The sequence below is a fragment of the Balaenoptera acutorostrata genome, chromosome 9, assembly GCF_949987535.1.
Source record: "Balaenoptera acutorostrata chromosome 9, mBalAcu1.1, whole genome shotgun sequence".
Taxonomy (NCBI): Eukaryota; Metazoa; Chordata; class Mammalia; order Artiodactyla; family Balaenopteridae; genus Balaenoptera; species Balaenoptera acutorostrata.
Window position 1 is genome coordinate 98,093,536 of NC_080072.1, and position 27,763 is coordinate 98,121,298.

General features: G+C 49.0%; 1 protein-coding gene across 6 annotated transcripts in view; it reads right to left on the reverse strand.

Moving 5' to 3' along the window:
- FXYD6 (FXYD domain containing ion transport regulator 6) overlaps window positions 1-27,534 on the reverse strand; it is a 32,619-nt gene extending 5,085 nt beyond the window's left edge. Inside the window, exons 1-4 of one of the 6 annotated variants that reach the window (XM_057553012.1) lie at window positions 27,212-27,534; window positions 12,998-13,144; window positions 672-734; window positions 39-77 (exon numbers count right to left, since the gene is read on the reverse strand). In XM_057553012.1, coding sequence (XP_057408995.1) covers window positions 39-77; window positions 672-729 — 97 coding nt within the window. In that variant the 5' untranslated portion in view covers window positions 730-734; window positions 12,998-13,144; window positions 27,212-27,534. Of the gene's footprint in view, window positions 1-38; window positions 78-671; window positions 735-4,083; window positions 4,303-12,997; window positions 13,145-27,211 lie in introns of those variants that run through there. The other 5 variants (XM_007196571.2, XM_007196570.2, XM_007196573.2 and 2 more) reach the window with 5 other exon arrangements.
- Window positions 27,535-27,763: the final 229 nt, after the last annotated feature.

The window sequence follows — 27,763 nt, forward strand, 5'->3', positions numbered from 1 at the left end:
CCCCCCCCTCCCCACCCAGGGTCGCCATCCCTGCTCACCATAATGAAAAGGGTCCTTTTCTTTCTCCTGCTCAGCTGCTAGAAAAACAAACAGGTGTGGACAAGAGGGAGACAGCTACACATCCTGATTCCCAAATATCCTACCTTGTCTTACAGGCCTCACTCCCCACAAAGGAATTCCTGGGAAACAGGGCCCATGAAGCAGAGATGCCCAGAGAAGCACGGAAGGGTGGGCCTGCCTGCCAGGGCCAGCCTGGAAGCCAAAGGCAGGTGCAGCTCAGAGCACCAATCAGAGTCTGCATTCACAGAATCCACATTTATTGCTCCTTTTTATCCTACGTCATCATCAAAAGGCAGGGTCTATTCTCCTCTTGTTATAGGTGGGGAAACCGAGACCACATTAGGACATGTGACTTGCACAATCTAGAGACTGAGGTGCAAGTCTGACTCCCAAAGTTCAGGTTAAAAGTCTACAGGGACCTGGTGGGCTTGAGGGCTGGAGCCCATGGGGAGAGGTGGGCAGGCTGGAATAGGGGCTGTGTTAGCTGCTGCCTTCCAGGACTTTCTTTGCTAACTAAAGGCGGGACAGCTGGTCAGACATGTAGAATCTGAGAGCCCCCCAACCCTAGTGTCCCAAAGGGCCTGGACCTTCCACCAGAAAGGGGTACTTACCATTGGCCAGGACCGCCGGGGCCAGCAGGCCACACAGGAAGAGCAGCACCACCTCCATGGCGTCTGGGGACGGAGGGAGGGAAATGACTCTCTCGGTAAGAGACTCCCCACTCTAACCCTCAGCCCGGCGAGGGCCCCAATCGGATTCCCACCCCGACTCTGAGCTCTCTCCACACGGTGTGAGGTCGGACAACAAAGCCAAAGCAGCTGACATTTATAGACTCCTTACGGAGTGCTCTGCATGCATGAGTTCAATTACGACAGAATCAGTTCAACTAGCAGGCACTGTGACTGACCCATTTTGCAGGTGAAAAGACTGAGCTTAAGGAGGTGAAAGGACACTCATGGTAGCGAGCGGCACAGTCTGGATCCCAATGCAGCTCAGGAACGCCTCTGCCCAGCTGCCTCTCTGGTGCCAAAGCCATAAAACCCCAAGGGCTTGGGAGATCACCTCACCTGTGTCCTCCTCTCTGGGCCACCTAGAGACGTGGCCATCTCTAGCTCATTAAGACGTCTGGGACTTCCTGGCCTGGTTCCCTACAACCGAGACCCACTGGCGGAAGTTCTTCTTTCTATCAGATTAAATGGGGCAGGTAAGCCAATGCCCCCCTAGTCCAGCCAGGGGTTGGGGAGGAAGGCCTGCTGTTTCCTGGACTCTTTAGAGTAAACCCTGAAATGCTGACAGCTCTCCATCAAGGTACCCCGCACGCTCTCACCTCCAAAGTGCCCAGGTCAATTCTTCCTATAGACTTTAGTTCATAATCCTCCAGATAGGTGGTTTGATTAAACAAAGGGAGCACGGAGACATGCTCTCTGAGCATCGGCGCCCTGGCCTCTCCTTCCCCAGAAGGGGCCTGAGACTTCTGCTCATGAGCTCAAGGCCCTGGTCTCTGGGGTCAGTGGCCCCTGGATGGAGGCAGAGGGCAGGGCCAGTTGGTCCCTCCCAGGGATGGATTTCGGTGCAGTTACACACACCTCATTCCTGCGCTTAATTAAAGGAGTGTGGTAAAGAGCCAGAGAGGAGAGGGGAATGAAACCCGAAACACGAAAGCCCAAGGCTGCTTGCTCTTTCTTAGTGGGGTGAGACTGGCAGCGGCCTAACCGCCTGCACACTGTCTAGGGGCCAGGACCATGCTTGCTCTGTCGGTTCACGCCCTATTCCGTTCCGGCCCCGCAGCTGGCAGCCCCCAGCTGCCCTTCACCTCCCAGCCAGCAGAGGTCAGAACAGCTCCATCCAGAGTCAGGCCAAGGCACAGACCCAGAACTCTGGACTCCCAATTCAAGGAGCATTTCTCACAAGGCAGTCATTTGCCTTGAATGCTACTTCTTTTAATATTTGTATTTCTTTTAAGTTTCCTATTACATTTTATATGTACAAAAATATATGTAACACACATGTAATGAAACATAAAGGAAACACCCATTAAGTAACTTAAGAACTAGAACTTTATACGTACTGCTACATTTACTTCTATTTTCCTCCAACCCATCCCTCTGCCTTACTCCCAGAAGCAAACAATACCCTGAATATATATTTTTAATCAGTCCCTTGTTCTTCCTCAAAAAAAATTTTAAATTAAGATACCATTCACATACCATGAAATTCATCCTTTTAAAATGTACGAGTCAATGATTTTTAGTATATTCACAAAACTGTGCAGCCATCAGCACTAAGAAACATTTCATCATCTCAGAAAGAAAGCTGGTACCCACTGGCAGTCATTTCCCATCTTTCCTTTCTCCCAGTCCCTGACAACCACTAATCTACTTTCTGTCACTATGGATTTGCCTACTCTGGACATTTCATATAAAAGTATCATAAAATACATGTCCTTTTGCATCGTTTTTCTCACTTAGCATAAGGTTTCCAAGGTTCATCTATACTGTAGCATGTATCAGTACTTTTTTATGGCTGAATAATATTCCATTGTATGGATATATACCTTGCTCTTCTTTTTAAAAATATATTTATCACATATATATCTAAATAATACATTGTTTGGTGGAGATTTTTGAGCTCTATATTACTGTTTATTTTTCTGGGACTGGCTTTGTTGTTGTTGTTCAACATTACATTTCTAAGATTCATTCATAAACATAGTTCATTCATTTTCATTGTTGTGTAATATTCCATTGTGCAGGTAAACATTATCATGTATTGGTCCATTCTCCTATCAATGGATATCTCCCTACCCCCAATTTTGTGCTATTATAAATAATGCAGTTTTTTTTTTTAACATATTTGTGTTTGTTGCCCAGCACACACAGACAAGAGTTCCAAGGGCACTGTTTTTCAAGTCTTTTCACTATCACTTTCACATGAAATATTTTTTTCATTGGAATCCGGTACAGATGATGGCCTCTGATATTTTCTATTCTACTTTGTTTCTTTTTTTAAAAAAGTGGCTAAGTCAATTAATGGCTAGACCCATTAATTAATTTTTTTCTTTTTTTCTTTTTAGCTGCATTGGGTCTTCATTGCTGTGCGTGGGCTTTCTCTAGTTGTGGTGAGTGGGGGCTACTCTTCATTGCGGTGCACAGGCTTCTCATTGCAGTGGCTTCTCTTGTTGTGGAGCACAGGCTCCAGGTGCACAAGCTTCAGTAGCTGCAGCTCGTGGGCTCAGTAGTTGTGGCGTGTGGGCTCAGCAGTTGTGGCTCGTGGGCTCTAGAGCACAGGCTCAGTAGTTGTGGAGCAGGGGCTTAGTTGCTCCATGGCATGTGGGATCTTCCCGGACCAGGGCTAGAACCCATGTCCCTTGTATTGGCAGGTGGATTCTCAACCACTGCGCCACCAGGGAAGTCCGTAGACCTGTTAATTAATTAATGGGTCGCTCTGCAGTTTGAAGAATTATGTTCTAGAGATAAGCCTAGGAGTGAGGTTGTTGGGTTGTATGGCATACAAATTGTCAACTTTATGGAATAATTTCGAATTGTTTTCCAAAGTGACCACCCCCAATTTAAAATCCCACCAGCTGCATATGACTGTTACCATTACTCTACATCCTTATCAATACTTGATATTATCAGACTGCTTAATTTCTGCCATTCGAGAGGTGTAAAATACGGTCTTAATTTGATTACTTAGTGATGGAGATGGGCTTCTGATTATTTATTTGCATTTCTTGTTTCTTCATCAGTGATGTGCCTTTCATGTCTTTGGCTAATTTTTCAAACGGGTTGACATTATTACTGTTCACTTATTATTCTTGATACTAAATCTCTGTCATTAACTCTTACGAATATCTCTTCCCAATTAGTGCCTTGCCTTTTTACTTTTTTATTGTCTCTCAATGAACAGAATTTAATTCTAATGTAATTGAATGCAATGATCTTTGTGTTTTGTTTAAAGATATTCCTGGTCACCCTGAGTCAAAGAATTTTCTTCTAAACAGCTTAAAGTTTTGTCTTTTACATTTAAATCTGTATTCCGTCCAGAACTGATGTTTATGGAAGGCATGAGGTCGGGATCTACTTCTTGCTTTTTCCATCTGACAACCAGTTGTCCTGGCACCATCTGCAACATCTTCCCTCATGATGTGCACAGCCACTTGTGCCCTGTATCTGGTTTCTGTTCAGGTGTGGGTCTGTTTCTGGGCTTTCTCTTTGGATCTACTGGTCCGTTTGTCTATACCTGCAACAAAATCAGTGTCTCAATTACTACAGCTTTACGGTAATCTCCCCATGTGGTGGGAGAAGCTTCCTCTTCTTTTTCTCCTTTCTTCTCTGCCTCTCTTGCCTCTTCCTTCAGGAATGTCTTTGCTATTCTTGGTCTTTTGCTCTTATATATAAATTCTAGAATCAGCCTGTCAAATTCATCTAAAATCGTTGGGATTTTCATTGGAACTGCAATGCGTCTATCTATAGAACGATATGGGGACAATTGACATTTTTGTGATCTTGAGTCTCCTCTCTATAAATAAATCTTTTCATTTGTTTAGGTCCTTTCAATGTATTTTAATAAAGTTTTAATAAATGCTTTCATCTAAGTCTTTCATCTAAGTCTTATATCTTCTGTTAGATATACTGCTAGGTATCTTATAATTTTTATTGCTATTTTAAGTGCTATCTCTTGTGTGTGTTTTCTAATTTTTGCTGGTATGGAGAAAGGCAATTGATTTGTATATGCTGATCTTAAGTTCAATAATCTTGCTAAATTCTCTTTCTATTTCTAATAATTTACCTATAGATTCTTTGGGGTTTTCTGTGGACATATCATCTGTAAATGATATAGGATTGCTTCTTCTTTTCCAACACTTACACTGTTTATTTCTATTTCTTGTCATACTGTACTGCTAGAACTTATAGTAAAATATAGAATAGAAGCAGTGATAATAGACATTGACACACATACAGTCTTATCACCAATTTTTTTATTTGTGTGTGTGCTTATTTTTAATCTTTCCCCAGCTTACTGTGATGTGACATTATAACATTGTGTAAGTTTAACGTGTACAATGTGACAATTTGATACATGCATATATTGCAAAATATCACCACAATAAAATTAGTTAACACCTCTATCACCTCACATAATTACCTTTTGTTTGTGTGTGGTGAGAATGGATAACGAAAATGTGATATATGTGTGTGCGTGTGTGTGTGTATAATGGGATAAAAAATTAAATTACTAATTTTAAATAGATTTCTTCTAATGCTTTAGAAGTTCCCCTCTAATCCTGGGTTTCCAAGATGTTTCTGTTTTATATTAATTATGAACAAGTATTCTACATCTATGTTTTTTAACCTTTAATCTATTAACAAAGTAAATTGTATGTACAGATTATCTAATGTTAAATCATCCTTGCATTTCTGGGATGAAACCACTGTATTATCTTTTTAATAAACTGATCGATTTGGTTTGCTGATATTTTGTTTATGATTTTTGCATTTATGTGCATGAGTGAGATTGGTCTGCAATTTTTATTTTATTGTATTTACCTTGTCTGGTTTTGGTATCATGGTAGTACTGGCCTCACAGAACAAGTATTTCCTCTCTTGCTATTCCCTGGAAGAGTCTGCAGAAGATTGGAATAGTCTGTTCTTTGAATGTTTGGTAGAACTAAACTGTAAAATCATCTGACTTAGTATTTTCTTTGTGGGATGATTTTAACTGGCCTATTCAATTAGTTAATGGCTATGACACTCTTAAGATTTCTATTTCTTCTTTTATATAGTTAGTGAGTTATAATCTTTATAGAAATTTGCCCTTTTCTGCTTTCAAATTTATTGTCATAAAGTTGTTTATAGTATTTTCTAGTTATCATTAGAAATCATTCATTTCTGTTGGATCCGTAGTTAAGTCCTTTTTTCATTCTTAATATTGTTTATTTGTGACAACTCCTTTCTTAATTGGTGTCACTAGAGATTTAACTATTTTATTAGTCTTTTCAAAGAACCAACTCTTGGTTTTATTGATCCTCTTTATAGTGTGTTTTAACTTATTCTTAATTCTGCCCTTATAGGTTCTTTGAGTTTATTCTATTGTTTTTTTCTTTAGATTTATCTTGTGTTGGATGCCTAGTTCATTAGTATTTAGCCTTTCTTGTTTTCTAATATCAGCATTTAAGACTATATAACCAGGGCTTCCCTGGTGGCACAGTGATTAAGAATCCGCCTGCCAATGCAGGGGGCACGGGTTCAAGTCCTGGTCCAGGAAGATCCCACATGCCATGGAGCAACTAAACCCATGTGCCACAACTACTGAAGACCGCACGCCTAGAGCCCGTGCTCTGCAACAAGAGAAGACACCGCAATGAGAAGTCCACGCACCGCAACCAAGAGTACCCCCTGCTCGCCACAACTAGAGAAAGCCCGCGTGTAGCAACGAAGACCCAATGCAGCCCTAAATAAATAAATAAATAAATAAATAAATAAAAAGACTATATAACCCTCTAAGTGCCACTTTCACTCCAAATATAAGCTTTGAAATGTGGCTTTTTGATTATTGTTTAGTTCTTAGTACTTTAGACTTGCATTATAATTTATCTGACCTGTGCATTAAGAAGCATGTTTTTTAAATGTCCCAATGTATAGTGATTTTTAATTTGCCTTTGTGACTGACTTCTAACAAGTGCACTGTGGTCAGAGAATGTGGTCTGTAGGATATAGATACCTTGAAATTTACTGAGACTTGCTTTATGATCTAGTATATGGTTATTTATTTCAAAAATTATATTCTGTGTAATTCCTTCATTGTTGGGAAGAAAGTTCTATATGCCCATTAAATTAAGATTATTAATGGTGTTATTTAAGTTTCTATATATTTTCTCAGTTTTTGACTGTGTGACCTACCAAAAACTGAGATAGGTGCTTTAAAATCTACCACTGTGAGGAAGGATATATAAATTTATCCCTGTGTTTCTCACAATATTGTAACAGAAAGTTTAAAACTGTTACGTTGTCCTGTGAGTTGGATCTTTTAGGATTATATAGGGATCCTGTCTTAAATTCCATTTTACTTTCTACCTTTCTGTGTCTTTACGCATTGTGTGTATCTTACCATCTTATAAATGTAAAGACCTAGATTTTAAAAAATTCAACCTGATTATTAACTGTCAAGTTTACTCCATTTAACTTTATTGTGACTATTGACATATTTGGTCTGATTTCTACCATCTGTTTTTCCCTACTTTTCTTGTGTGTATTTCTCTTTTGACTTTTTTTTTTTCTTATTCATTTTCTCCCTCTACTGCTTGAGAAATTACACAAGTTATTTCTAGTCTTTTAGTGGTTACCTTCGGAATTTTACCATTTATATTTTCTATAGACTGAATGTTTGTGTTCCCAAAATTCATATGTTGAAACCTAATCCTTAATGAGTTGGTATTTGGAGGTAGGCCTTTGGGAGGTGATTAGGCCATGAGTGGGGGGAGACCTCATGATGGGATTAGTGCTCTTCTAAAAGAGACCCCAGAGAGCCCTCTTGCCCCTTCTTCCATGTGAGGGGTCAGTGAGGAGACGCTGTCTATGGACCAGGAAGCAGGCCCTCATCAGATACTGAATCTGCTGGCAACTTGATCTTGGACTCCCCAGCCTCCAGATCTGTGAGAAATAAATTTCTATTGTTTATAAGCCATCTAGTCTATGGTATGCTGTTATAGCAGCCTCCGAACAGACCAAAACAGTATTCAATTTAACAAAGATTTTAAAAGTCTAAAGTTAAAATGTATAATAGTTATTAGGTAAAATACTCTCCTTGAAAAATACAAATCGCCCCCTTCATGATATATATGCTATTACTGTACAAATTTTCAGTTCTTTTCTTAATCCTATGAAACAGATATTAGTGTTTCTATTTCTTGGAAAGAACATTTGTTTAGATTCACCCATGTGTATAGTGGCCAGCCTTCAAGCGAGCCCCCAATACCTCCTGGTATTCACATTCTTGTATAGTCCCCTTCCACAGTGCACCAGGGTTAGTCTGTGTGACCAATAATGTATGGCAGAACTGATACGTCACTTCCAATATTAGATTATAAAAGGCACCACAGCTTTCTTTTCCTGCTCTCTCTCTCTCGGATTGCTTGCTCTGGGGAAAGTTACCTGCCATGTCTTAAGGATGCTCTGGCATCCCTGTGGAGAGGCCCATGTGGCAAAGAACTGAGAGCCGCAGTTCAAAAGCCCACTAGGAAGTAAGGCTGCCACGAACCATGTAAGTGAGCATGGAAGCAGGTTCTCCAGCCTCTCACTGATTGCCACCCTGGCTGCCAGCTTGACTGCAACCTCGTCAAAGACCTCAAGCAGAACCACCCAGCTACGCTGCTGCCTGACTCCTGACCCTCAGAAACTGTGTGAGATAACAAATGTTTGTTGTTTTAAGCTACTGAGTTTGGGGGTAATTTGTTATGTTGTAACAGATAACTAATACAACTTATTTACTAACTCATTTGTTCATGCTTCCTTTTGAATCTCAGACGTCCATCAAGCCATTTTCTTAATTCCCGGAGAACATCTTTTAGAATTTTCTTTAATGAAGATCTATTAGTTATAAACTCAGTTTTTGTTTATAATTTCACCCTTCTGGTGAACAGACTCTAATGTGATCCCCAATAATTCCAACCTTCTAGCATTCAAACCTTTGTGTAATCCCCTCCCCTTGAACGGGGGTAGCAGCTGGGACTTGCTTCTAGCCAGGAGAGGGGTTATTAGGCAAGCAGGGTCCCTCCTGGGAGTAGGAAGGACTCATATCAAGGGTTCCAGGCCACTAGTCACTGCTACACCTTCCCCTCAGCTCCCCCCAATCACCTCCATAGATGCTCACGTTCAAGTTAATCCCCCCCACACATACACACTGAATTCCTAGACGGGGTTATACGATCCCGGGTTCTGCAAGGGATAAACAGGTGAACAGGACAGGGCGGCAAGGTTTGAAAGCAGAGGGCTCTGGTGTATCAGCAAGTGTGAAGAGAGCTTCACAAGAGGCAGAGACTACATTCAAGGATCAGCCAGCAGGGCACGGAAAAGGGGAGCAGGGAATACAACAGGAGACCTGGGACGTTTCCACGGAGGAGTTGACATTTCAGCTGAACCTTGAAAGCAGGATGGGATTTAGATGGACAGGGGTAAGAAGAGACAAGAGGAAGGGCATTCTGGCAGAGGACACAGCATGAGCAAAGGCAGTGAGAAGGGAAAATGGGAAGCGGGGGTAACAAATAGTATTCAAGTTCAAGTTCGGTTCAAGTGGCACCTCAAGGTACTTCATTCAGTAGTGGCCACCTGGGCTTCCCTGGTGGCGCAGTGGTTGAGAATCTGCCTGCCAATGCAGGGGACACGGGTTGGAGCCCTGGTCTGGGAGGATCCCACATGCTGCGGAGCAACTGGGCCCGTGCACCACAACTACTGAGCCTGCGCTCTACAGCCCGTGCGCCACAACTACTGAGCCTGCGTTCTAGAGCCCACAAGCCACAACTACTGAGCCCACGTGCCAAAACTACTGAAGCCCACGTGCCTAGAGCCCGTGCTCCGCTACAAGAGAAGCCACCGCAATGACAAACCCGCACACCACAACGAAGAGTAGCCCCTGCTCACCGCAACTAGAGAAAGCCCGCGCGCAGCAACGAAGACCCAACGCAGCCAAAAATAAATTAAAAAAAAAAAAAATAGTGGCCGCCTGAAGTGGCTTCCTCAGAAGGATTCTGAATGAAGTGGGGCAGGAGAGAGGGCCTTCATCCATGAGTAATGTCTACATAGCACAGGAGGGGGCCGTGACAGCCATCTGCAAAGTATTTGCCATTTCTAGAGTAAGATACCTTCCAAAACAGTGAATAATCGGGTTGTGTAAAGCATGAGGGTGTGGGTGGTGAGAATTCTGATAAGACAGTTGGGAGACAGCCTCTAGAGGATCTTGAATGCCAGGCTAAAGAGTAAAGACCTGTCTTTGTATTCTAAAGAAAACATTCCAGATCAAGTTACAGAGAGCTGAAAGAAATACTGTTACAGATTTGAAAAGGGACCAACTTCCCTCCCTCAAGCTGCTGCCCAGGCCTGGACTATACCAGCCACACCTCAGCACAAGCTTCCTCAGGGTGCCTCTTGGCTCCCCACACCCATTTTTTAAAATCCCGCTGGTACCCCTGGCACTGCCCCCGAGTCGAGTGGCCAAGTACACATACAGAGCCTCTGACGGGACACAAAACGCCTTTCTCGCACTGATGCACCAAGGGACTCTCTCTCTGCCTTCCCTCCCTCGCACACAACAGCCCCTCAGTGTCCTACACCCTCCCGGTTCCCACACATTCCTTTATCCCAGAAAGGAAGCTGGGCTGCCTAGGGCTGGCTAGGGGGAGGGGGAGATTAAGAGGTGGTAGAAGTGGTACATCTCATTTCCAGGCCGCAGAGTTTAAGAAGTAGATGGAAGAAAGGATGGAGGGATCTTTGGAAGACGGAAAAGCAAGGCAGAATTGGGTGGAGCTGGGAGAGGGGGTTCGGGAATATTACCTTAGCTTCCTGTGCATGTGAGGTCATGGACCCCCTACCTGGGGGTGCCTGAGGACCTGGCTCCCTGGGATGGGGCTCTGGCAAAATCATCACTGTTAGATGGGGGGTCTTGAACTCTAGACCATTCAGATCATCCCCATCTAGAAAATGGAACCAGCCACATTTTGCTTCCTCTGTAGCATCGTCTGAGAAAAAATTGATTTTCCATTCATTTTTCTGTTCCTTTCCATGCTCTCATTTATCTCTACATTGGTAAACAGCTGACACTTTCGGTGGCAATAGCACATCCATGATAATTCTCCTCCCTGATCTTTCTGCTGTCTGCACACTTGCTTTTCTGCATGTGCAGGAGAAAGCAATCAGAAGAGTTTCTCCGGTGATTATCTTTCCATACTGAGTCACATAATTTCACATAATTGCCGGGTAAAAGCTGCTCAGAAAGAGAAGCCACTAGTTGATGATATAGCGTCATGCTATATTATTTTTGATTCCACGCAGCAGTGAGGTAGATCAGAATACCCAGTTCTATTGTGAAAATAACTCAGAAATGACCTCCCTTTAAAATGCATAGGCTCCAAATTACAGTGGTACATCATTATCCCAACCTCATCTCTGTCTCACTCAGCCCCCAAGGCCTCACCTCCCATCCCTCCCATCCCACCTGCTTGCCTTCCTTTGGGTTCAGCCCATCAAAAACATGCCCAGGGGTATCATCAAGGCCTGAGTACTGGCAGGATCCCCAAAGAAAGATGAGGCCCCCTCTCCAGACAGGACATGCCAGAAGGGAGCCTTTTATGGGGTCACAGAATGCCTGAGCCCCCAATGTTTAGGCTAACAGGTTACCCTAGACACGTTATTGTATGATTTAGCCTATGACGTATCCAAACCTTTGCGACAAAGAAGCTGGTTAAAAGAAAATTCCACTGTATATAAATAGGATATAACCAAGATCTGAGGTTTACCAGATGGAGTTAGAATCACAGAATGCCAGTGAGTTAGAATGATTGAGATGAAAGCTCTTACTTTTTATTTGAGGAGACTGGGGCCCCAAGAGGAGTGATGGCAGCCAATTCATCCAGCTAGTCAGGGGCAGAGCCGGCCCCAGAACCCATGCCTCCAGCCCCTGCCTACTGCTCTGGTCTGCTGGGATTGGATAGTGGGCAGGCCAGGGCTGGAGGAGAGGAGCACAGTGAGGGCAGCAGGGAAGGCTGGGCAATGCCTGAGAGTCCTCGGGCAGCCCAGCCGGAGCCAGGAAAGAAGACAAGGCACCTGTAGGAATGCGGGTGACGAGGGCAGTGAGGCGGGGAGAAGAGAAGCACTTCCAGGCTCCTGGGCTCTCCATGACCATCTTTGGAGAATCCCCTGGCGGTCCAGTGGTTAGGACTCCACGCTTCCACTGCAGGGGGCACGGATTCGATTCCTGGTCGGGGAACTAAGATCCTGCATGCCGCGTGGCACGGCCAAAAAAACAACCAAAAAAAAAAAGACCACCTTTGGTTGGTCAGATGTCGGGGGGCAGTGCTGGCTTCAGGGAAGGCGAGTAATGGAACCACGTGCAGAAAGGGCCTTCAGAAGGGCTTGGAGCCCAACGCCTCACTCTCTCAACAGGGGGCAAAGAGATGGTCAGAATAGTCCTTTCTGATTATCCTGGCTGTGCTGTGTGGGTGAGTTTGGCGCAGGTAGGTATCCCTGTAGCTTGGATCTGAATGACCAGGCTAGGGACTAAGACCAGGCCAGGGACTGAAAACAGAAAAGGCCCAGGACCAAAAATTATCACAGACAAACTGGTCTGATTTATGGGCAAAGAGGTATATATTCTTTATATTCCTAAGACATTAGTAAGTCTTACTGTTTTGGAGGAAAATAGAGGGCAGGGAGTGTGATCTATTTGTGTTCAGATCTTTTTAGAGACAGGGGTCTGGCTCCGGCAGCCCTTTCAGGCCTCTTTAGCCTCGGATTCTATGAAAGGGCCACGCGTGCCCACCGTGAATGGCAGTCTCGGTCCTGATCACATGTGCTCAGGAATGAGGCTTGGGGGAGCGGTCAGCACAAACAGATGAGGCCCACCCCCTGGGCTGGCTTTGGGACGCGCTGTGCTCTTATGAGAACATCAGTGTCCTGATGCCTCCAGGCTGGACAGGCTGGAATGTTCCCCTTGATCTTCGCTGGCACCCCTTCAGCCCCCCGCTCCCCATCCCCGCTGGGGCAGTCAGGCATCCTCGGCACTCAAGCAAACCATCGCCTCCACTCACACGCAGCTGCCCTTTTCCTCTCTAAACGGCTCAGCACCTTTTGCTTCCCAACTTAGATGCTTTGGTTCAAAGTTCTCTTGGGGTTTTATGTACAGGAGAAAAAGAAAGCAAAGAACAAAAAGGACAGTCATCACCTACTTGACTGCTCTGTCTGGCAGCGCTCCAGAGGGCTTTTCGGGGTCCTTCCTGGCTGAGCCCAGCACTCCTCTCCACCTTCTCTGCACCAGGCTGCTTTCAGGATGGCAAGTATTTGCCCCTCACCTCGTGACCCACGTGACCAATGGCCTGGAACAGAGGCAGGGACCGCACCATGGCCTCAAACCCCCACTGTGTGCCCTACACCCTCTGACCTCGAAGCAAACAGTGACCCAAAGCCATGACCAAGTTTCATCATCTGTTTTTGTAAAATGCAAGGTGATTCTTCTCCATCTTGGCTCCTTCTGGAAGGCTCAGAATTCCCTTTCCTCATAATAGCTGCAAGAAACAGCTGCAGCCTACTGGCCTGTAAAAGCCCCCGTGCAATGCTGCCCCCCAGGCCAGGGTGCCTGAGACCCCAGGTCCATCTGCATGAAGCAGGACCCTGGAGCCAATGGCTGGAGGACATGAACCTCAGGGATGTTCAGGGCTGGAGCTCCTGCGGCTACACAAGCCCAACCCCACTCACACTGCATACTTCCGGGGGCAGCAGCCTGGACCGCAGTGTGAAAGGGAAGGTGGAACCAAGACGGGTGAGTCTTTTAGGTGAGTCGACCAGCAATGAGCTTGGCAGTGGGAATAAGCAAGGTGCTGGTGGGAGTTTGGGGGTGGGGACAGAGCTCTGCCCGTGGCACTGGAATCATTCTATGGACACTATAGAAGGAAATGAGAGGAAATGAAAACTCTGGGATGGGAAGCCCATATTTGAAGCCTAGCTTGGGGCCTGGATTGGATATAAGAAATGATAATAATAATCACAATAAACAGCATACAGGTCAGGTGCTATTCTTACTACTTTAAATATTCATTCTCATTTAATCTTTAAAAGTAGCCTATGAAATATGTGTTACCATCAAACCCATTTTAAAGGGAAACAAATTGAGGCAGAGAAAGAGCAGTCCCCTGGTGAGTGAGAGCTGGATTCCAGACTTCTGCCCAGCTCAGTCTGCCTCCCTGCTGGGGGTAGGCAGGGTAATCTTCCTGCTGTGAGTCCTGGATTCCAGCCCGCCCAGCCCCACATCCCAGGGGAGGGCTCACACCCACTCAGGGGCAAAGGGCCATGATGGGCCACCTGCACTGCTGCTCCCAGAGGGCTTACCTCCCAAGCAACTGCCACCCTGTTCCTTACTCCTGCCCAGTCCAGTGGGCTTAGGCTGCAAGGCTCAGCCCCCTGAGAGAATCAAACGAACTCTGCAAAGAGGGGGCTCCTGTCTCTGGGTGAACATTCACCAAGCAAGCCCTCTAACATTGTTGGCTTCATACATACTCATGAGAGAAAGAGACAGCAGCATGGACAGTGCCTGCCAGCTCACCCCGAAGAGAGAATTTCTATTCCCTTGTTGGATAGAGAGCTGTTCACTGGAGAGGGTGATTTTTTTTTGTAACAGATTATGAGATTTATTAGGTCAGAGGTGAGAGCATGGCGTCGGGGGCAGTGGGGGATCAGCCAACTCCCCTGCCTACTTTCCAAGGCTATTATAAAGGTCAAGTGAGATAATATATGTGAAGGTTCTTTGTAAACTGTGAAGCTCTGTGATAACAATACCTAATATTTATTAGGCATTCATGGCATGCCAAGTACTGTTCTAAGTGGTTTACATGTACTAACTCATTCAATCCTTACAGTAGTTCTAGGAAATGGCTCTGATTATGATCATTCCCATTATACAGATGGAGAGACTGAGGCCAGAAAGGTTAAGCAAGTTGGCTAAAGTCTTTGCTCCTGAGTCCTCACTTTTTTGATTTTTTAAATTTTTAAATTTTATTTATTTTTTTATACAGCAGGTTCTTATTAGTTATCTATGTTATACATATTAGTGTATATATGTCAATCCCAATCTCCCAGTTCATCCCACCACCACCACCACCACCCCACCACTTTCCCCCCTTGGTGTCCATACGTTTGTTCTTTACATCTGTGCCTCTATTTCTGCCCTGCAGACCAAGTCCTCGCTTTGAACCACTCCACCATCCTGCCTCTCTGCCACCCGGTGGTGTTGGGGCCTTGAACAAGTCACTCTACGTCTCAGAGCCTTTGCTTCTGAAACTGTAAAACAGGAATAATAACAGGCATCTCAGGAGCTGTGAGGATCAGATGAACTAGCCTCTGTGCACGGGCAGTTATTTGCCCACACCTTCCCCTCTGGAGGGGAGACAGCTCCACCCTCACTCCAGTGCTATAGGTCTACTGGGGGCTGCCAATCGCAGCCCCTCCCTTGTTGCTAAAAGGACTGGGTTTGAGACTTTGGTATTCCCCCAGGGGCTGTCACATCTTCCGGAAGCAAGGGAAGAAGGGTCAAAGCAGCCAAGCTGTGAAATCTGGGGGTGGGGGGATCTGGCGGGGGGAGTCAGGCAGCAGCGCACAGGTGAAGAGCCCGTGGGAGAGAAGCAGGGAGAAGAGATGGGGACAGGGTCCTGGCTGGGTGTGCTCCAGCTCATCTGTCCCCAGCCCAGCGCTGCTCTGCCCATCCCACAGGCTGGCTCTACGAACCGGTAATCCCTGCCTTGCCCCCAAGCAGATGCAGTGTTGTTTGGGTCATTTGCAATGAAGAGCTACCGTGTCACAGCCAAGCACTCTGCCTGGTAAATAGCAACTGCTTTGTAAGTATCAACTGTTGATACTATCATCATCCCCCCAACTCTTTCCTCAGCTTCCACCTTTATTATCTAGCTTCTCTTGGGAAACGGGGAAGAGATACAGAGAACACAGCTGGGGAAAGGCCCCAGTTGCCCCCTTTCCCTTCCCAACACAGGTGGGGGACAGGCCTCAGCCCGCAGAGGAAGCAGGCAGAGCAGGGCTCTACAGATGCAAAAGGCTCCCCAGAGCCACTGCCCTCTCCGGCCTCCAGAAAAACAGGCTGCATCACCCAGGGCCACCAACAAATGGCGTGGGGAGCTCAGATCTGCCTGGGACAGTCAGGGACGGGGACACATCCTCGCGGCCCAAAGTGGGCGAGCCCCTACCAAGAGACACGGAAGCAAGACAGAGAGGACCTGAGACAGAAGAGGAAAGAAACCCCAGAGGAGGAGAAGCTGAACGGGGAGGGGCCCAAAGAGACGTGCAAGACAGGCAGGCAAAGGGAAGAGAAAGGAAGAGTCTGCAGGACAGAACGGAGGCTGGCCTAGGGGAGGAGCTCCCAGCAGAAACTGAGTAAGAGATGGACACGGTGGCAAAGCAAGGAGAGGTGGAGACTGCTGAGAAAAGAAATCTGCTTTGGAGAAACATCGAGCAAGGCTCCACGCTGACGCCCTCCCCGTGAGGCCCCAGCTGGGCCTCCATCCTTGCCTGCCCCTGTGCTTCCACCATACCCTGCCTGCCCCAGTCACGCTGGTGCTCCACAGAGCAGACAAAGGAGAATGCCCCTGGGCAGGGCGCGGGGAGGAGAGTCAGCGGACAGCTGCGGCTCCTGGGAGAAGACATCTCACCCCGCTCCCTGGCTGCAGGACAGCTGCCCAGTGGAAGACACAGGGTCTATGCTGTCCAAGCAGCCTGCTGGGCAGGGCCGAGCAGACTTCTGCTAGACTGGGATACGGTGCACCCTGGTCCTCCTGCCTCTTGGATTTAAGGGAGGTTGAGGCAAGATATATCAGGACAGAGACTCTTGTCCTACAGCCCCAGACCCTCGAGTGTACCTGTGGGTGTCGTTAAGACAAAGGGGGACGGATGGTGTTGTGTACGTTCCACCCCACCCTGCTCCTGCTGCCTGCCCACGGTGGCTGAAGGGGAGGATGATGGTGATGGTGGTGATGTTGATAACACCAAACATCTGGAAGACACCCGACTCACCAGGCAACTTCACAAGCATTAGCTCAAAGGAACATCACAACTGCAGGCGATGTTGGATATCACTGCCATTTTACAGATTAGAGAAGGTGAGGCTCCGAGTTAGGTTACCTGGTCCAAGGCCCCACAGCTAACAATGGCACAGCTGGCATCGGCTCCTAATTCTGTGGATGCCACATGCTAGGCTCTTTCCACTCTTCCTTGCTGCCTCCCTGGCAAATGTGGCAATGCATGGGGACTAAGGGAAATCAAAACGCTGACCTTGACTCAAGACCAAGCAGGGCTCATCGGACGTGAGTGTTCTTACCCAGGCCAGGGGAGAAAAACCAGGGTGAGAGAATAACCCAAATAAAATTAGTTTTATTTAACTTTGGCATGTATTATGTCATTTTTTCCCTTTCACAGTTTCCTGCTCAACTCTGTTCTGTCCACTACGACTGATGTGAAGGCTGGGACCCTGGAGACCCTCAGGAGGCGGGAGGAGGCCTGGCATATCCTTCAGCCATCCCCAGCTATTCACAGGTCTTCCCGTCACTCCCAGCTGAGCTTCAGCACCAGCACGGGCTCTCTTCTCTCCCTCCCCAGTCTCCCCACAGCAGCTGCTGGGCACCCTGATGCTCTCTGCCTAGCAGAACATCAGTGTATTTACGCGGGAGCTAGACAGCATCCCAGACCAGCTGTAGGGCATCCTGTCCATTGGAGCTAGGCTCACAGGGGAGGCCAACAGAACTACCAGCCCAGCAACTGACAGCCTTTCAGAGCAGGCTGCCAAGCTGCAGGTCCCCTTCTTCTCTGGTATGGTTCAGAATTAGATTAGGGTGTAGAATTGAAATAAAGACCACCCCTACTCAAAAATATATCCACACCCACAACATTCTCCCAAGGAGAGAGTTCTTAATTCCACCAAATGCTTCGTTTAAAAGGTAAATACTTCCATTCCTAACAGTTATTTATATCTCGGCCTGAGTTATTTAATCAGATTGCTTTCCAAAGAGCTGAGATCCGCCTGCATTTAGGTGGAGAAATTGGTGGAGAAGAGGAGGATAATTTTGGAACAAGGTGTAATTTTGGAAAGAGTGGCATCATTATCCTTCCAGTAACCAAATGAACAAACATTTCTTGATGGCCTACTGCTGCCCAGGACCTTAGTCATCACTGGGGGAGCTGCAGCAACACATTCTCTGCCTCATGGAGCTTACGGTCTTAACTGAGTCCACAGGGTTTCCTCCCCGCCTGCTGAACTCCACGTGGTGTCTGCGGCAAAGTCCCAGCCACGCTGACTCCTGCGCTATCTCTATAATCTTCTCTTCCATTGCTCGCTCTAGTTCAGACCCTCATCCTTGCTCCCCTGGGCTGTTGGTAGGCTGATCACTTCTCTCCCAAACTCAAGTGTATCATGGTGCTTCCGTAGTCTATTTTTTAAAAAATCAAAACTTTTTATTCTGGCATATAAATACCTCTAAGTCTATCCCTTTTCTACCCTTTCAGTATTTTCTCCCATTACTTTCAGCTAAGATGGTCTACTCCCGTCCCCTGCCACATGTGTTTCGATCTCCAGGCCATTGTATATTCTGTTCCCTCCACTTAGAACGCCCTTCCCTCCCCTGTTTATTCCAGTTCTCAGCTCTGGCTGCACCTCAGGATCACATGGAGAGCTTTTTCATAATAATAATAATAGGGATCAACTATGTCCCATCAAATTCTAAACTCTGGGGGTGTGACCAAGGCATCAGTAATTTTAAGAATCTCCCCACTCATTCTAACGTGTAGCCAAGGTTGAAAAATGCTATCTTTGTCCAACTGCCACTCCAGCCCATGCGCTGACTTCTTTCTCCAGACTAAGAGCACCTGTGACCTGTCATTAGCACTGATTTGCCACACAACACATTCTGGTTTAATGCTCTCTTTAATAAGGTTCTCCTGCCTGGAAAGTCTCTGTGCTACTCCACAACTTGTAAGACCTGGGGCAGTGCAGACAGCCAGCGAGTGCTGCTTGACAGATTGATGTTTGTCTCGAGGAGTGGAAAGCACTGCTCTGATCACCAGGCCCTGGAACTCTGCTTAAGTGGGGGCACTAAATTAAGGGACTAGAAACCCAGCGCTGTCAACATCAACAGTGATGAATCATGCTGATGGTATGTACCCTTGATCTGATGTGATAAAAATTGCACTGTACCTTTGTGATGTTCCTCCACCAAACCCATAAGCCCAGTCTAATCATGAGAAAACCATCAGACAAATCCCCATTGAGGGGTATCCTGCAATATACCTGACCGGTTCTCTTCAAAAACTCTCAAGATCATCAAAAACAAGGCAAGTCTGAGAAACTGTCACAGCCAAGAGGACCCTAAGGAGACATAACAACTAAATGGAATGTGGTTATCCGGATGGGGTCCTGCAATAGAAAAAGGACATTAGGGAAAAACTAAAGAAATCTGAATAAAGCATGGTCTTTAGTTAATAATAATATATCAATATTATTTCATCAACTGTAACAAAGGTACCACACTCATGTAAGACAGTAATCGGGGAAACTGTGCAGGAGGGTTATATTGGAACTCTCTGTACTAGCTGTTCTGTTTTTCTGTAAATCTAAAATTTTTCTTTAAAAGGTCTATTAAAAATAATTTACTAAATTTTTAATTCATTTAAAAACAAAACAGCTCCCCAACCCCACCCTATCACCCCCACATCTGCTCACCTTCCTGGCAAGTGGTGTGGAGCCCTGTGCCCTGCTGGTGATGTCTGATGTTTCTGTAATAGGGGCCGGGCTTCTGCGGTGCAGACCAGAGCCAAAATCCAGCAAAGGCTTTTAAAGCTGCCTTTTAAAACAAGTGCTTTGGGTCCAACCAGAGTTTGCTGATGGATCTGTGGCCTTCAGAGGAACATGCAACGTGTTCCCTTGATTTGCATGTTAAATGCTCATCAAATAAGCATTAAACATAAATTATTCTCTTTACTAGCCTAACTATAAAATTCCAGAGAAAGGCTGAAGGGCAGAGAGAAGTCAAAGCCTGGGACTCAGGAGAGAGCAGAGGGTGGTGACATTCTAATAGGCCGAGGGGCTCACAGTGGCTGCTGTCACTTTACTGGATTCCCTGCACTGCCCCAGGGCAGCTGGACCTCCTTACAAGCAGGGCCGGGCCTCTGGCCCCGATCATCGATCATCGCTGCTGACACCCACCAAGGTGGCCCCTTCCTACCAAGCCCCTCTCATCACAGGGCCCTCAGGCCTGGCAGGGCCTCCTTGCATAGCCCCATCCCTGGGTCTGCCCCACCGTCCTTCCTTCAGGGAGGAGGGCACCCCACAGCTGGGAGGCTGGAGGCTGGGCCCACCGGTCCCCATGACTCAAAGCTCTTCCCATTCCGTGAGCCCAGACCCAATCCAGCCCGGCTGCACAGGGGGCGTGGGAGGGACAAAACTCCTTTATCACGTACAGAGAACTTACTATTTTAACTCGGAGGCACCTTTTTCTTTAATGTGGGATTACTTCTGAGGCAAAGGAAGAAAAGACCTGACCACAAAAAGAAATAAGACCCTTTCCTTAGAAGCGGACACACCGAATTCACAAATCACAAACACAGGCCTGGTTTCTAAAAAGATTCCCTGGAGAGACCTGAAGCTGGCCCACCAGCAGGGTCATAAGGCCTTGCTTCCTCCCTCCCCCATCACTGCCGACTATGACAGTCTTTGCAGCGCCATCCCAGACATCACCCTGTGGGCTTCTCCCAACAGCCCTCAGAGGCAGGCACATAGGGCAGCGTTGTGCGGCCAACCCCGGCACAGGCCGGTGATACAGCTGTCCAGAGTGAGTAAGGGAGCGGGACTAGGCCTGCCACCTGCCAGCCCAGGGCCCCACGCCCCTGCCCCCTGAGGGATCTCAGTCCCGCTCCAGGGAGTCTGGATGGTGGACAGCCTACTGACAAAGGCCCATTCAAGAGAGGCCAGACGAACAGTCCCAGCTGCAGAAACAGAAACTCGGAGCAGCGGCCAGAGGCCCAGGGGCCAGGCCCGAGTAGCCCTGCCCACAGCCAGACCACAGTACCTGCCCCTTCCAGCCTCTGCTCAACAGCCCACCTCCTTTGAAAGCAGAGCTCTGGGCGGTGCGTTTGAACCTACAGGGCACTTTGTCTATGCTCACATTGTCTTGCTTGAGGGTAGAAATGACACAGGGATGCACCCTGACCCATGGGCCTGCATACTTGGAAACCTGCCCGACCTGGTCCCGTCGCATGCGTGGAGGTTTACCCGACCTTGTTTGTCTCTGCTTCGGGAAATGCACTGTCCCCTCCCTCCTGCCACACGCCTCATTGCCCCAATTCCCACAGAGCCAAGGCCCATGCCTCTCTCCAGGTACCACCATCACAACCATGTGTGTCTCCCCCATCAGACTGTGAGCTCCTTGGAAGCAGAGGCACATTCTACGCATCTCTGAATCTCCAACACTTTGCATAGTAGCTGCTCAGTAAACGCCCGTGACTGAATGAATGGATGCTTCAGCATCATTATGCCTTTAGTCATAATCCAATCTAAGCCCAGAACAACCTGAGGATCGGTGTGGAATTTTAAAGGAATTTTAAAACTTTCTCAGTGCTCCCCTCCCCCCGCCACCTCCTCCAGCTGGCTCTCCAGGTCTCCGTCAAGGCCCAATCACCAAAACGCTGTGATGAATCAGCTTCCTTCCATTGCCTTCAGCCCTTAAACACCTCCAGACCTCCGATAGGGTCTGACTCTTAGTTTTCAGATTCTACCAAAGGAACAGGCAGACTGAAATGACACATGGGCATAAAGGAATGTACCCCTCAGGTATGTGCGGTGGGCACCTGGGTAGAAGTGACAGTGGGAGAGAGCTTAGAGGGACAAGTGGGTTTTCACCATGCCCTGGTGGGTGAGGACTTTTTCCCACATATGTTCAGTTCACAGATGCTCTCTGGGCTTTCTCCACGTCTGACACTGTGCCAGGCCCTGTCTGGGGCAAAAAACAGACCTTGCCTTTGCAGAGGTAGGAGCGGGTATGGGGAGCAGGCGAGGACATAAGTAGCTAAATGAAGGCTCAGTAGGCATGTACTCTAAGGGAAGAATCAACAGAGCATTTCAGGGGTACCAGGAAGAGGAAAGCTTGTCTGTTTACTGGGAATTAGGAAAAGCTATTTGAAAGAATGAGCACTGGAGAGGAGCTTCAAAGGATGCTATAACAACAATAATGTCATTCTAATAATAACCATGTGTCATTACTATTACTATTGTTATTATTATAGCAGCTAGTATCTACTGAGTGTTTACCATATGCTAGGCACCAAGAAGCACTTGACATAGCTTACCCCTGCTCAATCCTCATGCCCATTTGACAGATAAGGAAACTGAGGCTTAGAAGAGTTAAGAAAGCTAGGAAGCGTCAGCACCCAGATTAGACCCGAAGTCTGTGCGTCTCCAAAGGCCGCTACCCCCTACTCAGCAGGCTGGCGTGAGACAGCTCATTCCTGTTGGGGCCTGAGTGGAGGCAGAGCGTAGGAAGTACAAGGCTCGGGATGACCATCTGGAGAAGGTGCCTGGAGAGGTAGCTGCAGGCGAGTTCCTGAGAGCCTCGAGGGCCAGTGCCAGGCACCTGTCCTCATTAATAGACAATGGAGGGCTTCCCTGGTGGCACAGTGGTTGGGAGTCCGCCTGCCAGTGCGGGGAACACGGGTTCGATCCCTGGTCCGGGAGGATCCCACATGCCACGGAACAACTAAGCCCGTGCGCCACAACTACCGAGCCTGCGCTCTGGAGCCCGCGAGCCACAACTACTGAAGCCCGCATGCCTACAGTCCGTGCTCCGCAACAAGAGAAGCCACCGCAGTGAGAAGCCCGTGCACCGCAACAAAGATCCAATGCAGCCAAAGATAAATAAATAAAACAAATAAATTTTTTTAAAAATTAAAAAAAAATAAGGGCAATGGAGAGGTCAGACATATGGACCCACAAGATCAGTGGTAAAAGGATGGGGGCTGAGAAAGTGGACGGGAAGAGGCGGTCACAATGGTCTGGGTGAGAGACTGCACCGGGGTGAGGTGAGGGGGGGCTCGGGAACCTGTGAGCTTACGCCTGTGTGTTAGGTATGGAGATTATGTATGTGTGAGGAGGGGAGAGTGTGTGCCTGTGTGAGCCACACACGAGCAAGTGTGGGGCCCTGCTTGTTGAAGAAGGACGTGGCAGGGCCTTCCCGGTGGGAGGTGCGGGTGAGGTCAGCTGGGGAGAGAGGGAGGGACAGGGTTAATGGATGGATCTACCGGAGCAGGAGGGCTCCGGTGAATGAAACCATCATCTGGCTTTCTCACAGCTCTGTGGGTCCTGGGAAGCCCACAGGGCCTGGCATAGGGGAGGGACTCAGTTAACATTTGTTCAAGGGATGGCTTGTATGAATTTAAGACCTCGCCTCTTGTCCCTTCCCAGGCCTGGCTTTGCCCTCCAGCTGCATGGGGGGCACTGTCATTCCAACTAGATCCTCCCTCATCCCTGGCTTCAAATCAGATCTTCTGAGCTCAGCAGCCACCTTCCCATGGTCCCGGCCTGGTTCCCAGGCCCCCAGCCCCGCTCCCGAGCCTCCAGCTCCCCCGCGCATCTTTGTAACAAGTGTGTTCCTGCGTGAGCTCCAAGCTGACTTCATACTTTCCCAGGTCAGAGGGCCCCTCCTCCTTCCCATTCCAGAGCACAGAAGAAGCTGCCAAATTGGTTCCAAGCTTTTGTCTTGGCCAGAGACACCCTGCTTCTCATTAGAGACAGAAAACCCTGATTGGCACCTCCCGTCATGCTCTCCAGCTGGTCCAAGGCTCTCCGTCCAGAGGATTCATAGACCCACCAAATGATGGCCCTGGACCTCATCCTCTCCAGAGACCACATCTCCCAAGACTCCATCCAGCCCCAGTTTTCATCCTGGCAGAAGAGACCAGGTGGACATGGTGTCCAGGGGGACCGGCTACTGCAGCCTGAGAGAAAAAAGCCCGGTCTGAGCTTTCCTGAGCATCTCCTGGCCCACGGGGTGAAAGGGGAGGCCTTCTCCGGAGCGACCAGAGACCAGCCCCTTTCTTGCTCAGCTCAGCTACAACCCTGTGTTATGAAATCATGAGTACAGTTTGGCACCTGGAGAGAAAATGGATCTCTTTCAAGACTGTACAATCTATAAAAATTAGGAGGCAGAAATGCCTTAGAAATCATGAAATCTAGCCCCTCTGCTGATGGCTGTGGAAACAGAGGTCTAAAATCGTGGAGGCTTTCAGTTGCTTGAGATCAGTCTACACCATTTCTGACTTTCGCCAGAAACCCAGTTTGCATCCAAAAGGATATCTGTGGGATGAATGCACTTCCCCTTGGAGCACAGCCAGGACTACAGCCTGGGTCTGTGTCTCCAGGTTCATAGCCTTTCTGCTACGGGCTCTCTGCCTCCAGGGGCTGTGCCTGTCATGACTGGTTTGCTTCCTCCAGGGTGTTCAGGCAGAAGCTGGTGGGTGATTTGTCAGACAGTGAGTCCTGGGGGCTGCCTGGCACAGTGTGCCACCCAGATGGCAGCCAGCTAGGTCCAACAGGGCTCGGCTCTGACTTATGGGGGATCTGGTGGGCTGGCTTCCCTATGGCTGTGGGGAGTTTCCAGGGTCTAGGGAACTGCTCCTCCTTCCCCCCCACTCCTGGCCACATTCTCCCGGAAAATAGGACGGAGCAGGCTCCCCACCCACTAGGGCACCCACACTTTGCAAGGGATCCTGGTCCCCAGAGGATTGCTGGCAGTAAAGAAAAGAAGGCGAGTGATGTGGCACAGGAAGTATGGGCGTCACAAACCCTGGCTGAAGAGTCAGAGGCCTCAGCCACACCTGGGTGTGTGACCCCGAGCCTCAGTTTCCCCATCTACATGATGTCCTGATTGGATGTTCCCCTTCCGGCTCCGAGAAATCTAGGACTCTGAGGTCAGGGACTCTGTGTCTTCCTTCTCACCCTCATGACCCTAGCAATGAACACATTGTAAGTACTTAACACAATTCCTTGAATAATTGAATGAAATGGGGCCTAAGTCAGTCCAGAGATCACAAGGCAGCCAGGAAGGAGACCCTTGCCTCCGGTGTCTACCACGAGACCCCTAGAGAAGCGACAGGTCTTAGAAAAGCCCTGGCCATCCAGGAGCCCTCTGCAAACCCGCTTCCTCTCCTAGATGCACAGATGTGGCTGGCGGAGCCAAGGAGAAAGCAGGAAAGTGTACCTGGGGGAGGGAGGATAGCCTGGACCTCCTCCCCGCCATCACCCTACCTACACTTTCTAAACTCACCTGGCTCCTCTCTTTCTGGCTCCCCTCTCCTCCCAGCCCCCATCCAGGCTTTGTCTCCTCTCCCTACCCTCCCTGCTCTCCTAACACAGTCACAACCTTTCCTCCCTCCTCTGTGGAGGCTCAGAGCCTTCTGCTGGTCCCAGAGCTGCCTGATCCTCTGCTAGGCAGGAAGACTCAGCGGCAGAGTCCAGACTCCTAGGAGGGGCCAGGAGCCTCAGGCTTTCTCAGGGTCAAGACAGGTAGAAAGCTGCCACGGAGAGATTTAAATTCTGGTCCACGCCCAGCCTCTTGCATCTAGCACCTAGGAGAGGGGCTGCCCTCTGAAGGAATCTGGAAGTGCATTTCTCTCCACCTTCTTCTGCAGGGTTCTTGGGGAGGTGTTTCCTTCTGGCCTTTTTGAGCCTTCCCCTACATGCTCCTTGGCATAAAGCTAGGAAACTGCCCTCTCTCTTCCAGCCAGAGACCTATTGCGAAGAAGTACTGTGTGTGTGTTGGGGAAGCAATGGGATGTTATTGCTGGTATGTGTGAAAACCCACACAGTGTGATGACAGGGTGTACGTGTGTCATTGGGGGTGGTGTGTTGTGGTGTGGTATATGTATGGTGTATTTGGCGTGTTATGTGGTATACATGTGGCATGATATATGTGTGTGTAGTGTGTTGATGCAGTGTGTGTGGCAAGTAGGATGTGCGGTATGTGTGTGAGTGTATAGGTGGTGTGGCAAGTGTGCATATGTTTGGGGTGTGTTTGTGACGTGTACTGTGTGTTGGGGGGCCTGGATGGGGTAGGGACCACGTCAGTTTGAGCTGGGAGCTAGCTAGCTCTCCAAGGTCTCCTACTCTGAGAAGTCAGGGATAACCAGTATCTAGGCAACCATGTTGGGGGGAGGGGAGGCGATATGGAGGTAAAGAATGGGCAGGAAAAGGAGGGAGGCTGAGAATTGAAGAGGGGTTTCCATGGCAACTACCGGGCAGGTCACGTGAAAAAGGCTAAGTTGCGGAAACAGATATACATATCCACACATACACAATATGAGGGTACTGGGCCCTCACAGTAGGATCCTTTCACAGAGGACATGGGCTGCCCACTGATCCATCTCCAAACCTGGAAATCTGGGCCCAGCCAGAGAGCACAACGCCAAGAAGACAAAGCAAGTGGAGACAGAGGCCACATTCGTGGCGAGAAGCCCCGGCAGCCACAGCCTGCCATGCCTGGAGGTGGGCAGCAGGGGCCTAGCCAGGCCCATTGCTCCAGTGTGGCTGATCCCTGCTCCCACCACCGGGTGCTTCCTTCACCAGCCACCACTTGTAAGAGCCCAGAAGCGAGCGCCAGTAGCCCCAGGCGGCCCTTCCAAGTATCCACGGAAGCCCAAGAGACACAATGGGGAAGGCTGTGCCAGGGCCAGCCCTGCTGGGGAAAGAGGGTTGGGCACCAGGAAAGGAGGGAATGGGGGGTGGGGGTGGTCAGGGCCCCCTGGAAGAAGCTAGGACTGGTTAGACAAGAGGAGAGGAAAATTGATGCAGACGCTCTCATGAACCCCACGCCCTGGAATCAGCCTTCCTTACCTGCCCCCACTCCCAGTGCCCACTGCCCAGCCCCAGCTCTCCCTGTCCCCCAGCACCGAGCCGGCAAGTTCCATTTTGTATGGCTCATGTGTGCACACACACAGCCGGCCCCCTCCCTGTCTTCACCTCCGCACACTCCACTTAAGAGTCCAAGCTTCCAAGTAACAAAGGAAAACCCCCTGGACACAGCGGAGAGCAGCCCTTTCCCCTTCTCCCAAAACCGTAGCCCCAAGCTCCAGGCAGGCGGCAAGCGCCTTTCCAGAACACCTTCACTCCCACCGCCACGGCCTGCCTCCCCTCGGCAGCTCCTCTACTCTTCCGACGACCACCTCCGGGTTTCCATCCCCTACCCGGTTTCCGCGGCCCAGGCGGCAGCTGCCCGGCGAGGACCGCTCACACCCACAGAAACAAACCAACCCCGGCAGCATCCCGGCGCCCCGCGATCGGTCCCCACCCCAGCCTCTCTCCCTCTCCAGAAGAAGAACCCAACTTTGCCACCACCGCAGCCCCTTACCTGCACAGCGCGGTCCCCTCCGAGACAATCCCAGGAGGGTGCGCGGAGTCCGGAGGAGCCTGGGAGCGGCGGGGCTGGGGGCAGGGCTGTGGGCGAGGCTTTCGCTTTTTTCCCGCCTCCCCTGCTGGGAAGGGTTGGGGCTTGTTGGAGAGGCGCGTCCTGCAGGGGTGGGGAGTGGTGGGTGGGAGCTCAGCCGGGGCTGGGCTCCGGGAACCGCGAGGTCAGTGTCCGCCGACCTCCGGTTGGCGTCCGCGCGCAGACCCTCTCCTGCTCGCCGCGCGCCGCCGGCTCCTCGGAGCGCGCCGCCGCTGCTCCCGGGTGCGGGAGAGATTCTTTTTCAAAGCGCAGGCCGCTCCGAGAAGCAACAGGAGACCGCCGCCGGGGGGGCGGGCCAGCGCCGGCGCGCATCCGCCGCCAGCTGTGGCTTTTCGGTTTTCCTCTGCTGAGGGTGGGGAGGAGCGAGACAAACACGAAGACAGAGCTAGTGTCTCTCCGAAATAGTAAACTCGGGGAGGTGGGGAGGGGGGACGGAAAAATACGAGAAAATAACCC